Source organism: Sinohyriopsis cumingii, chromosome 8 (genome assembly GCF_028554795.1).
Source record: "Sinohyriopsis cumingii isolate HCF-2022 chromosome 8, ASM2855479v2, whole genome shotgun sequence".
Classification (NCBI taxonomy): Eukaryota; Metazoa; Mollusca; class Bivalvia; order Unionida; family Unionidae; genus Sinohyriopsis; species Sinohyriopsis cumingii.
The window spans coordinates 103,709,192-103,723,856 of record NC_142968.1 but is presented as its reverse complement, the minus strand read 5'-3'; the positions used below and the strand labels follow the sequence as shown (position 1 = coordinate 103,723,856).

The 14,665-nt window shown below is 40.9% G+C and overlaps 1 protein-coding gene across 1 annotated transcript in view; it reads right to left on the bottom strand.

Moving 5' to 3' along the window:
- The window catches only part of LOC149794279 (uncharacterized), a 72,058-nt gene that overhangs the window by 28,030 nt on the left and 29,363 nt on the right, over window positions 1-14,665 (bottom strand). The window contains exon 4 of the mRNA XM_089969098.1: window positions 2,201-2,338. Within this exon, the coding sequence (XP_089825224.1) occupies window positions 2,201-2,338 (138 nt within the window). The remainder of the gene's footprint in view (window positions 1-2,200; window positions 2,339-14,665) is intronic.

Below are 14,665 nucleotides of genomic sequence, written 5' to 3'. Positions count from 1 at the left end.
CCACGAATATTACTGCTACTACTACTTCAGCTACAATTATGACTATCCTTATTACCACATTGACCGTTACCACGAATGTTACTACAACTACTATTAATATGACTATCCCCATCGCCACACTGACCGTTACCCACGAATGTTGCTACTACTATTACTATGACTATCACCATCGCCACATTGACCGTTACCACGAATGGTACCTAAGCTACCAATATGACTATCCCCATTACCACATTGACAGTCACCACGAATATTCTTTCTACTACTACTACTATTACTATGACTATCCCCCTCACCCCATTGACCGTTACCACGAATGTTACTACTTCGACTACTAATATGACTATCCCCATTACCACATTGACCGTTACCACGAATGTTACTACTACTACTATTACTATGACTATCCCCATCGCCACATTGACCGTTACCACGAATGGAACTACTTCAACTACTTATATGACTATCCGCATCACCACATTGACCGTTACCACGAATGTTACTACTACTACTTCTGCTATTACTATGACTATCCCCATTACCACATTGACCGTTACCACGAATGTTCCTACTACTAATAATAATACTACTACTATCACTATGACTATCTCCATTACCACATTGACTGTTACCACGAATGTTCCTACTATTACTATTGCTACTATTACTATGACTATCTCCATCATCCCATTGACCGTTACCACGAATATTACTACTACTACTACTACTTCAGCTACAACTATGACTATCCTTATTACCACATTGACCGTTACCACGAATGTTACTACTACTATTATTAATATGACTATCCCCATCGCCACACTGACCGTTACCCACGAATGTTGCTACTACTACTACTACTACTATTACTATGACTATCCCCATCGCCACATTGACCGTTACCACGAATGGTACTTAAGCTACTAATATGACTATCCTCATTACCACATTGACAGTTACCACGAATATTCCTTCTACTACTACTACTACTACTATTACTATGACTATCCCCATCGCCATATTGACCGTTACCACGAATGGAACTACTTCAACTACTTATATGACTATCCGCATCACCACATTGACCGTTACCACGAATGTTACTACTACTACTTCTACTATTACTATGACTATCCCCATTACCACATTGACCGTTACCGCGAATGTTCCTACTACTACTACTACTACTATTACTATGACTATCTCCATCACCCTATTGACGGTTACCACGAATGTTACTACTACTACAACTATTACTATGATTATCCCATCACCACATGGACCGTTGCCACCTATGTTACTACTTCAACTACTACTATGACTATCCTCATTACCACATTAACCGTTAACACGAGTGTTACCACTACTACTATTAATATGACTGTCCCCATCACCACATTGACCGTTACCACCTATGTTACTACTTCAACTACTATGACTATTCCAATTACCACATTGACCGTTAACACGAATATTACTACAACTACTACTATAATTATCCCCATCACCACACCACACTGACCGTTACCACGAATGTAACGACTACTACTACTACCACCAATATTACTACTACAACTACTTATATGACTATCGCCATCATAATATTGACTGTTATCACGAATGTTACTACTACAACTACTACTATGACTATCCCCATCACCACATTGACCGTTACCACCAATATTACTGCTGCTACTACTACAACGACTTTCTGCATTACCACATTGACCATTACTACGAATGTTACTACTACCACTGCTGCTACTACTACTACTATTACTAGAACTATTACTACTACCATCCAGATCACCACCATGGCCATCACCACTAATGTTACTACTAATACCACAGCAACAACATTACTACTACTACTGCCATACCCATCACCGCCATGACCGTTACCAATAAAGTTTCTACTACAGCTGGTACTAATACTATTACTACAATATCTAGAGTAATATTAATACTAGTAGTCCTACTAAATTTCCTACTACCACTACTACTACTACTACTACTACTAACACTACTATAACCGTAAAAACCACGACACGCCTATAATTTTACTACTACTTTTACTACGACTGACACACTTGTGATCTCGTATTAGAAACCCGATTTTATGTGCACTGCATTTAGACAAGTGGAATTTGCTTGTGTATGCTAAGGAAGCATGAAGTTGTATCCACCAGGCAACACTTACCTAAGCCTATGGGATTCTGACAAGTGTGTCCGCATCCATTAAAGCAACATTTCTGACTCCCCTGACAGTCATGGTCAGAAGAGCATAGTTCCACACAAATTCCAAATCCTGTCGGTTTAGGGCAAGAACCGGGTTTCACTGGGGAAAAAAATCAAACTTTAAGTTTACGCCTTCACCATGCTTTAGTAATACATAAAGTTGCAGGAACATAAAGTAATACTTACGAGTAGAAACGAAGAGTACCAATAAAAGTACACTGAGGAAAATATAACATCAGTGCAACCACTATCAGGATGACCAATTTTGTTTGGTACAAAATCCTTACCTTTATTTGGAGTCAAATCGAATCCGAATGCAAAGGAAATCACAAAGAAAACTGACAGAAGTAGCACAAAAATCGAGGAATCTGTCACTTTCATAGTAAATTCCCTGTAGTTCGTTCCAGCTTGCAATATTTTCAAATAATTGAGATATCATGAGAAGGCAATTAAGCAGTAGTTACACGATGTAAACAAAATCAGTTTAATAATGTAAGTTTTAATAATGAAATGTCTGTACGTTGGAATTATCCGTCATTATCCAGCACAGGGGCATCATGCCGCAGACATGATGTCCAGGCCGACCAGTCCTAACACTAACCTCTTAATCCTGAGCGCCAAGCGAGGCAGCTGTAAGTACCAATTTTGTAAGTCTTTGGTATGACTCGGCCGGGATCGAACCCACAACCTCCCGCTTCCGAGACGGACGCTCTAACCACTAGGCCACCGGAGCGGTGAGAACAGGTGAAAGGAATGAACTGAACAGGGTTATTTATAGTGCAAGAGCGGATTGAAACGCATTGGTTTTTTTCACCAGTCCTAAGACGCGTTACAAAATTCAGTCCCAGCACGGAGTCTGTCTTCCAATCCGAAGAGAGCTAGCTACCTCTGACGTCACATTCCCTATATAGGTGCGCTAGGGTCTGTGCACCGTGAATCCATGCGACAGAGTTCTTAAATATGACGGAAATTAAGAAGACGCTGAATTGGGGTGCACCGTCCTTGGAGACGGGAAGCGATGGAACAGCAGCGGCTACCAATGTCAACAAAGTCCTACTTCCATAAGAGGTCGATTTTAATTGGGATTTAGTGGATTTTCTATCTTCTTCACAAGAATTTGTTCCGGTACAAGTACCTTCGTCACTTTCTCCTTCTTTACCGCACGTCGAGAATGTTAAACAGAGACAGAAAGAAGAATTGGAGAAATTTTTACAACAGCAGCAAGAAGCAGAACAAGCTTTCCTCCTTCAACAATAACAACGAGGAAAAGAAGCGAGAAGAAAACGACAGGAAGAAGAAGAAGAAGCAGCAGAGAAGAAACAAGGTGTAGGAGAGACGGAAGACAGAGTTAAGGAGTCTGAAACAAATGACTTCTTTAATACGACCCAAGAGAAAAAGACCTTCCCAAGCCAAACAACCCAGCCTTGTTACTATGCCTGCAATACCAACACTAGTGATTTCTACCAAATCAATCATTGACAGGAGCAAGTCCAGAAGTAGGCCTTGGCCGTGGCAAAGGCTTAAGGCCGTTAAAGCTGATTACATCCACTTCCTGGGTTTGTTTGTTTTAAGCAAACAAATACCCCACGGTCATTTTCAGGGCCATCCACTTCTCTCAAAAAGAGATATCATTCATTTTGACAACATCAGTTAAAACTCAAAATCCCGTTTTTTACCCATGAAGTACGTGTGTGAATGTTTGCGCCCATGTTGTACGTGTGTGAATATTTGTGTGAGTGCGTGAGAGAGTGTGTGTGTGTGTGTGTGTGATTTGGATTTTTTAAGGAGCTTTAACAATTTTTCAATCATATCGCTACGATGTCTGCAGTGTGACAGTTTATAGTGATGTCTAGCACTGGGGCATCATGTCGCAGACATGTAGCATGATGTCCCACCCAGTCACATTATCCTGACACCAGGCCGGCCAGTCCTAACACTAACCTCTTAATGCTGAGCGCCAAGCGAGGCAGCTGTTGGTACCATTTTCATAAGTCTATTATATGACTCGGCCCTGGATCGAACCCACGGCCTCCCGCATCCGAGGAGGACGCTCTAACCACTAGGCCACCGAAGCGGTGGAATCTTTACTGGTTTTCATGGTGGATGTCAGCCTCCACGCGAGATCATGCGTCTACCACCCTACGGATGTCATCCAAAACTGAGCAAACTTCTGCGGATTTCACCGTACCCTCATTGAAACGTGTGAAAGACGAATATTCGTTCCCTGTGCGTTTGCCTGAATACTGCGACTTTGAAAGTCGATTCCAAACCTTCCAAGGAAAATAGCCTAAATATCTGGGAGGACCTACCCCGATGAATTAACCAGAGCCGGATTTTTCTAATTCTGCGAAGGGGATAAAAGCAAGTGCTTCAGTTTTGTTTTTTCACTTCACCAGCGGAAGCAGAAAGATTCGGCTTACCTGGAACATGTTCAATGTTCTCCGGATTGTCCCTACCTACCTATTGTCGGCTCTAGTCATTGAAATGGCATACTATGTCGTTTAAGAAACCAGCTTGGCTAGGAGTCAAACGTTGGACAACACCAAGAAAGGTATTTAAACCCGGTTTAAAAAAATATTCTTTGATTATCTAACGAATTGCATAAGAAGATCTACAAGGACGTTTGGCAGGGACTTGCCAGAGCAAACTCTCAATTGGTGACTGTAGAACTTCCGTGTCGAGGATGACACACGAGAAAAGTGAAAAAAAGTCAAACGCGTCAGATTTCTTTAGATCAAGTCTGCGTTCTTCGGATTATTCCGTCTGAGACCCTTTTACATCAAAAGATTTTACTGACATTCTTGACCGTTACACTGAAGATTTTGAATAAAATACTGAGTGACATGATTGTGGATACTTTATGAAAAGTACACTTATTACCTCCAACAAAAGAAGATTTAATATGACATGATCATGGATAATTTACAAAGAACATTCGTGGTTTGCCTGTGGAGTTGAGAGAATGCATTTACCAAGAGCTGGTCAAAATACAAGTGAATCGCAAAGAATAATTGCATCCGTTACGTCACTAGTGTTTAAACCAATGGTACCTAAAGGTATAAGAAACCTGATTTAGATGAAAGTATTCCAGTGGTCAGCCGTTCATCAACTACCCATTGGCACGAAGTATTGGTTTCTTACTGCTAATTCCATTTTCTACAAGGTAGGCTTACTGTAAGAGTTAGAGGGTTATCGAAATCTTTCACACAACCTAAATTTAGTTCAAGAGAAAACTTCTGAACAAAAAAGTGTGACGTGCATGTTAGTGAATAAACCATTTAGATTCGCCACTGCATCATCTCTGATCATACGATCATCTCTGTGCAGAAAGTACACTTATTACCTCCGACAAAAGATAGAATAAAAAAAATTGCAACAATGCCACGACCTCTATCACTAGTGATACAACGGATTCCATGGAAGGAAATCAATGACACTATTCAGACAGTGGATGATTACAAACACTCATTACGAGAACTGTTTCCATTGAATTGGCGTCGACGTGTGGTGTGTTTTTAAGTGACTTGCTTTCTGGGAAATCGTTTATCGGCCGATTTCTTGTAGACTCTTTACGAACAGTATTTCCCACCAAATAAAGCATCAAAGTGTCCCTTTTAGATGTCCGCGAGAAACTCATTTTGTTCAAAGCCTTGCGTTTTTATCTGGATACTTCTCGACCTCTAGGGGGAAAAGCTATTAGATAATGAAGATATGTATGATGATATATGTATAGCTTGTGACTTACACTCTCACTAGAGATATGTTCGTGACTGGAAAAATTGGATTTTCGAGGCATGGACCAAAGAAGTGGCAATTTATGTCCAAGAATTGTGATCCTCAGTTCAAACGTCCAAGGAAAAAAAGTAACTTTTAAACCTGTGTTAGTGACAGTGCTCGAAGACGAACCCATCACCGAGGACAACCACTCCCTTCAGGACAGGACTGTCACAGACTTCCCGAAAGAACGTGTCTCCGGTAGCCTCAGGTTCTTCAACTTCTCCGTTGTTGGTGATGACTGACAATCCCAGTTTAAAACCCGTTCTTCCTCAGTCGATGAAACAATGGAAACCCACGTCTCCAAAAACTTCTCCTCCAGCGATGACATTCTCCTCCTCTTAATCTGCAGTGTCAGCTGCTCACAAAGTACCTGCCCGCAAAATCAAAATCTAAGAGAGATCGGGCATGTTGCTGGATTTGTCTAAACACAGACAAAATGCTTAGCCAAACATCGTCACGTTCTTCCCCAAATGGTTCAAAAGAAAATACCCATTCATCAACAGAAGATGTTGGTAAAACGGGGAGGAATATCGCCCCTGTCGTTAGGACCCTTGCTGAAAGGAGCATTTGGAACAATGCTGGGAGAGCTCATGGGAGCAAAATAAAAAGGGACCAAAAGATAAAAGGGACCTCTGGAGATCTCAGATCTGACCATTGAAATCGAATGGAACGACGAAAAATGGCTTTAGTACCTTACAAAAGATGGATGTAACACAATCGTTGGCAAGAACAAGGTACCCCACATTTGCCTCCCAATCCTAATTCGACCCAGATATCTATATTACAACATACATTGCAATCGTTGATTAATCGCAACGATTTGTCCGAAACAGAAAAATCGCAAAAGTACGGTCAACTCTTGGAACTACTGCAACTCTTCCACCAGAAAGCTTTAGACGAGACAGATCTACCCACACTGAAAGATTTTAAGACCTTGATGAAAAGTCCATCGCCATCACCACCACCATCAACACCCCCTGCGGTCAAGACAGACGCAGCTCCACGAATGCCTGAGGAAGAAGAGGTATGAGAAGTCTTTCAGACACCGTCAGCAGCTCCCATTCCTAGTATGATCGCAGCGCCATTGTTGATCCCTTCCCATTCCCCCACTCCCCAACGAGAAGAGCTTAAGGCATGGGTTAAAACGATGATGTCCACTCCTCCTTCGACAGAAGTGAAAAAAGAAGGGAAACCAGAAGTGAAAAAAGAAAAGAAGAGAAGACCAAAGCCATTCCATTACCACCTCCACCGCCACCACTACAATCGACTTCTACTCGCATGGCACATCGGATACGTATACCCGTTTCCAAACCACCATCTCGCCTCGTCCAAAGTAGCATCAGCGAAGAGTGGGTGACTTATTAGTGTTATAGCTCTAATGCAACTGTTGCTCTGTTTGCTGCATTGTTGTTGCTGTTGTTGTTGTTGTTGTTCTAGGGTTTAACGCCATTTTTCAGCACAAGATAGGCTATACATGGAGTTATGTATTAATGGTGGAGGAAGAGCCCTGGAAAACCCAAGGAAGAACCACCGACCCACGAGAAGCTACTGGCAGGTTTTCCCACATACCCACGCTGGCCGAGCCTTGGACTCGAACCCACGCAGACAGAGGTGAGACGGCAGTGATCCGGAACGGAGAGCGCTTTAGACCACTCGGCCACTCGGGGCCCCTGGTTACAGAGGAGTTCAGAAATTGTATCGTGCTACAAAAACCCGTCTGAAAAGTCTCCGTTTACCTCAAGTGCAACGATGGTTACAAGAACAAGTCACGTACACTTTGATCAAACCCATTCGACGAAAATGTTCCTGAAGTCTCACCTCAGTGGAAGGCATCAATCATCAATGGCAAGCCGATTTAACCTATGTCTCTCATTGGCCACCTACAATCGTGGCTACAAATATTTCTTTTGTATCATCGACGTCTTTTCCAAATGTGCATGGGTCGTGCCATTGACTTCTAAATCGAGCAGTGAATTAGTGCAAGCCCTCAAACTGGTGTTGAAACAAAGCGGTCGGTTGTCACCCTCTTCGATAGCAAACCGACACAGGCACCGAATTTATGAACCAAGCTTTCCAGAAAGAATTAAAGAAACGTGACATTCATTTTTTTCACCACTGAGAATCCAGAAGCCAAAGCCAGCATCGTGGAACGTTTTCAACGCACCTTGAAAGAACGCATGTGGAAATATTTTACGCATCAACACACTCTCAAGTATATCGACGCCTTACCTCACTTTGTCCAAGCGTACAACCAATCTTACCATCGAAGCCTCGGACGTGCCCCCCCCCCCCCAAGAAGTGATACCCGACAACGAAGTGCTCTTTTTCGAGGGTCTGTTCGGCACGTCACCGACAGTGGCTGTCCTCAAGAAAAGTAGAGTGTTGGCAGCAGGTAATTGGCAAAACAAAACGCACTTTCGACAAAGGTTACAACTTGACCACCGAATCGTTTCGTGTCACTGACGAGTGCGTAACAGTAATCCTGCCGTCTATAAAAGTAGAAGACATGAACGGGGAATTGTTCAAAGGTACGTTTTACTTGCCCAAGTTACAACGCGTAACCAAAAAAAGAAGACGAACTGTACCACATCAAAAGCATTCTCGCACGAAGAACCCATAATGTAGGAAAACGAACTGTCGAATAACATTATTTTAGCGGTCAACATCTGATGGACGCGATTGCTGACAAATTCAGTGCAGCATCTGACAAAGTCCTGGCCAAAGTAAACAAACCTGTCACTATCGAGTACCATAAAGTGGCTCGTCACCTACGTATGAAATTTGAAAGTGATGAAAAAGTTATAGGTATTAGATTTTGCCCTGAATTGAATGATAATTTGGGAGGGGAAGTCAAGATGATCACGGATGTCAAGAACATAAGAGAAATGTCAATCATTGATGACAACTTAAATTTGTGAAACATTTTCGTTCCAGGGCAGAACTGAACCAATGACTCAGTTTGATTTTTGTGTACGCCGATGTGGTGGAGTACAACGTGGTGAGACACACCTCTGTACCGTTACTGCGTGTCATTCCTTTCAAAGTGGATTCTGCCACGGTCACTGACGATGAAGGTGGAAACACATTACGTTCACTATTTACCCGTCAGTAAGTCGTATATTAACACTGTCAACATTGCAATGAAAGGAGATCTGGGACAAAATATTCCATTCACCAAAATGAAAGTCACGGTGAAACTCATTCTCGAAAAAAAAACACTTCTCTAACGACTCGTAAGTCATGTGTCCAGTATACTGAGGTGTCTCTCAACAGCGAAGACATGGTTTAGCAGATATGCTGAAATGAGCCTTTCGATAAGTGGCCCCAGTTTTTAAACCGATGGTGATACAAGGATTGCACGCTTTGAAATGTCATCATCGACACACAAAACGCCAAAGAAGCACTCTTGAGAGCAGGCAGAAATGTCTCGCTGCAAACGGGCAAAGGAATTTTGGGCCGACAAGAAATACCTATAAATGCCCTTGACGCTACCGAGTCAGGCATTCCTGCTTCCCTGACACCACAGCAAGGACAAGGCAGAAAGAAACGACGAAGAAAACACCTCCTCAGAACCCTTTTCACTCAGAAAGCTAGAAAGACTAAGAAAAGAAGAACCGTTCGAGACTTAGACGTTTTTGATTATTAAATCATAGAGACAAAAATGATGCATAGAGATTCTTGTTCCTGTTCCTAGTCGGACCTAGATTTGTTTGTCATGCCACCCACTATGATGACGATGCAAGAATCACAATGGGTCGAATTTCACCCCGTTTCATCTTTGACGGATTCAGATCCCATCGAGTTTGAAATCAAAGGACAGCCCGAAGATTACATTTATCTGTACTTGAAAGTCAAAGTTCTAGATAAGGATGGATGTGCTACAGACGACGAAGAGAAAATAGCTCCCGTCAACAATTTCATGGATTCCTTGTTCAGAGCAGTGGATTTGTACTTGAATAACAAACTGGTCAGTAGCAGCATGGATACTTACCCTTACTGTGACTACCTGGAAAGTCGCTTGATGTACGGAATAGACGCCAAGAACACTAAAATAAATGGCTGAGTTCTATGGGAACCAGGCGAGGCGGGCCAGTTTGAACAATTAGCGAAATATAATGATGGATTTGTAGAGCGACGAAACAAAATCATAAATAAGAAGAGTTTAGAACTGATGGTTCGTTTACATTTGGACATGTGGTTGCAAGGGAAGTATTTACTTAACGTCGTGGATGTCCGCTTGAGACTGAATCTCAGCAGTACCGCTTTCATTTTGTTGGCTGAAGCTCTACGTACGACGCGTGGACGTTTCATCTAAAGTGGTAAACGTATCAGTCACACTTTGAGCAGAACGACCGCCGAGTATCCGATACGACGCGTGGAAGTGAAAACTATTACCATTCCGGATGGACATCATTTCACGATCGAAGATCATCTGTTCCAAGGACAGTTACTCAAACGTTTAATCCGTGGTATCGCCGAGAATTCAGCCTTCATCGAAGCCTTCAATAAAAATCCTTTCAACTTTAAGCACTTCGACGTGAAGAAATCGAAGTCAGTCGCGATGGCAAAGCGTTGTGTACCAAACCTTTCAAATCTAAATTTGGTAAAGAGATGAATTACTTGAGGTCGTACTTGCCCATGTACGAAGCCACCAGACAGTTAGGAACCAGCACCAGTAACGGTATTACGTGCAAAGATTATGTAGGAGGCTACGCTTTGTGGGCTTTTAATTTCACTCCAGGCCAAGGCAGCGACGAGGGACATTTCCACCCTATAAAATCAGGTCAGATTCGTTTTGAAATTCAATTTGCATACGAACTGAACGAGACAGTGTACGTCATCTTGTGTGCCGAATTTGATAATATCATATAAATCAACATTTTGAGAGAAGCCATTCTAGACTACTAGAAGCTATGGAAGACTGTAATCCCTCTTTGAATGGTGGAGAATCTATGGAACGAGAATGGATACCGTGGAACATAGTGATGAAGTCCAGATGGCCAGAACAAGAACAATATCTCGTCTCCTGTTTTGCCAAACACCTGGCAGTAAAAATTACAGAATTGATTAAGAAAGATTGCTATGGATATCAAAACGATCATGCCAGTCAAATTCAACACGATAAATGTCTGATGCGGAATCAAGAAGAAATATTGGACGAATATCTGGACAAAACTTGGGAGTCTCATCTCGGAAGAAGCCGTGTTGCATCAGTGGCATAAAGACCTGCGTGGTCATTCCTCTCCTCCACTGATGACTCTAGAGATCCATCACTTTGAAGCTCTCTTGGCTCAGAGTGCAGAGGCGAAGCTAAGAAACGGTTACTTATCCGACATTTTCAAGCGAAACGTCAGGACTGAATTGATAACTTATACTTACCTGTGAAGAAAAACAACAAGAAAATACAACAAAACAACACAAAAATGGATACCTGTGAACATTATTACCTTTTGAACTACAGTTCGAACACTGCTTCTAAGAATCCTGTCGTGTGTGATAAAGATGAACTTCCTCATCGCAAACCTCACGATCATTAAGCTTATGTCATCAACACGGACGATAGTCATCTCCCAGGAACCCAATGGGTAGCCGTCAACTTTCCTAAAGAAGGCTGTGTGGAGTATTTTGATTAGTATGGATTGCCACCTTTGGAAGATGACTTCATCGACTTTATGAGAAGAAATGCCCAGACGACACAATTCAATAATGTGAAATTACAAGGCACAGATTCCATGGTGTGTGGACAGTATTGATGGTAGTTCTTCATCAACGCAGTCTTGGATGTTCTTTAGAACCTTTAGTAACCTTTTTTTGATCGTCACTCTTCCAGAAACGATGACAAAGTAGATCGATGACTTTGTGACCATTGTGGTTTTATCTCTTGTCTTTAGCTAGGAAACAGGGTAAATCAATGGCCCAATGACTTTCATCACTGGAAGTCTAGCTTCACTTCACAACGTTGTCAACCTTGTCAAGAGTAGTTTATTATTTGAAAAAATATGTGTTTAATTGTCTGAATTTTTTAATTGTTGTTGTTAGTTATTTTAATAAACATGCTGTGTTTTGTAAAAATTTGTTTGTCGTTTGTTTGCAATTTTTATGATGATACATGCTCTTTAACTTATCTCTGTCCCTCACCCCAAAACAAACTATCACAGCGTTCCGACTCTAAACAGTGTAGGGATGTTCTATATCGCGTCTGCGCTTGAACCATATAAAGTAGGGTTACAAATATCCATGGCCTGCGTGCCTAGTCCCTTGCCTCCTGCTTCTCTTGGACATTCGTATATGGACGGAGATGTGGAACAAATTCCACCCGTCTAAAGCTTGTTGTCCCTATGTGACGTCATAGTGGCGACCAATCGCTACTGGCGTCACATACTGCCTTGGTTGACACCAGGTCATTTCTAAACATGAGTGCATGTTGGGTTCATGCCCACTCATGACGGACCTTCAGTCAGGTCGTTAGAGACTTATTAGTCCCAAGACCTGACTGACTAATTAATCAGTGTTCTGAGAACACATAAATGCCTATAGGATGAGGCACTAATTCCTTCCACCAGGATTAATTCATCAGCCAGTTTTGCTGGCATAAACTCGTCGTACATGCCCTAACGGGCGAAAACGACGTTAATTCAATTAGTCAGTCAGTCAGTCTGACCATCCATTCTTGACTCATTCATTTTTTCGCTCTATAGTCCCACCAATATTAAATTTCCCCATGTTAAATTCCCCCATGTTAAATTTCCCTTGACGCCAAACTTTCCCACGACCTTTTTGACTGGGATTTCCATTGACGCTTAAGTATCCCACTATATTACTTGCGAAGTTGTTTTTACTTATTGGCTCATTAGGTCCTTGGTGTTTCGGTCGAATGATTAAAAGTTGTTCCCTTCTAGAAAGGATGTCATGTGATTCTTTGACATTGTAAAAATTACGTTTGTGTTTAGTAGGAGTACCTAAGATTCTTTCATGTTGTGTAACCTCTAGCGAGTAAGCAACATACTGGTTGGTTAGCTCTAATTCAATGTAATACTTTTAGATTCAATATTAAAGTTGACAATAACAGTAGGTAAACCTGTTTTTTTATGTTCTGCAAAGAACATGCTGCTGTTGTTTGCAACTTGTATTCAAAACAACTTGATGTACCATAGTTAAATCCATAACCGAAGACAAATATATGGGTATAATTTCAGGCTTGGCAATGTCAAACAACTCTTTCGTATATTGGAATTAAATAGCTGTTCCAAATGTTGTTGTTCCTGTCCTCTTTAAAATAAAACTAAATTTTTTCAGATTAAAACTAAAACTGCAACCATCTGGACAACATTTATTATGTAAAATAGGAAATCTGTATATAAAGCCATTAACTAGCTTGCTTTTCTTTCAAACTCATTTTTCTTATTACCCATTTTCTTTATTGAAACGTCGATTCAAACGCCTAGTACAATAGACCATATGCCGAATTCTGTGTTCAAATCAAATATGAGAACTCTTTCTTATTTCACTTGTAACTACATCAGCTATATTGCTTGATGTTGGACTCTTTTACTATATAACTTCAGTTTTAAATGCGCATGTGTCTGTTTTAATATCCTTTATCGTTTCCTCACTTCTTCAATATCACTCGTGTAATACCTATCAGATTACGATCCACGTATTCTTTTGTATATTATAGACTGTTTACCGTGTAACCTGAAACGTTCACTAAATGTACACATGTTCCCTCAAATGTAAAATAGATAAATCCTAAGTTACTTTCATTGCTTCTACCGTGTTTTCAAAGTAAGTTATGTTTATTGTGCCATCCATCATTTTGGATATTTCTGTAAAATCGTTTCTCTTTTGAACTCTGACACAGCATCGTCTTAGCTGGTAACTTGTTTTTCCTATTATAAATTCGTTATTAGCTTTTAATATTCTCATCATTTTTTAAATTTCGATTTAATATTTTTAAAGATTTCGCATCGATTTTCATTCTGCGAATGTTTTATCTGTGATAATCAATGTCCTCCACAGAGCTTTGTACGTTCTCCAAATCGCTCTCTTGAGCTTCAATCTCTGGCTTTATTCCCTTTCCAATTAGCTGCAAATGTTGTTAAATATCTCGCATCTCATCCGCTCTTTCTCTCACTGTTAGCAAGGCTTATACAGCTTTTAAATATGCTGTACCTCTGGTACACATTGTTTCTGGTAAAATTTCTTCTGTCATATTTTTTTCACGTCCGACAATATTATAATTACCAGAGGTGGAATAACGTACTACGTGCATACAGTGAAAAGTTTTACTTTTCCATCTACATTGTTTATGTTGATATTCAACCGTCTAATTGTGTACCCATTTGTAATTGCTTATACTGACCATTAACATTGCTTGAAGTAAAATATCCGCGAAAGACAAATGCTTAGATTTGCAGGTTTCAAAAACCCAAAAATATTATCCATTTCAGTAATACATGTATAGATATATGGCAGCTGAACTAAAACAATTTATCATTGTAGTTTGTGATGCACATCTGTGACTTTTATCGGGTGTGATTTAATCTTTGAATGGTGCTTATACATTCAGCATCAACACTTTCCACGTTGTCACTATTTGAACCATTCTCTTTTTGACTTCATTCGTGTATATTTCTAGGTTTTAAAACCG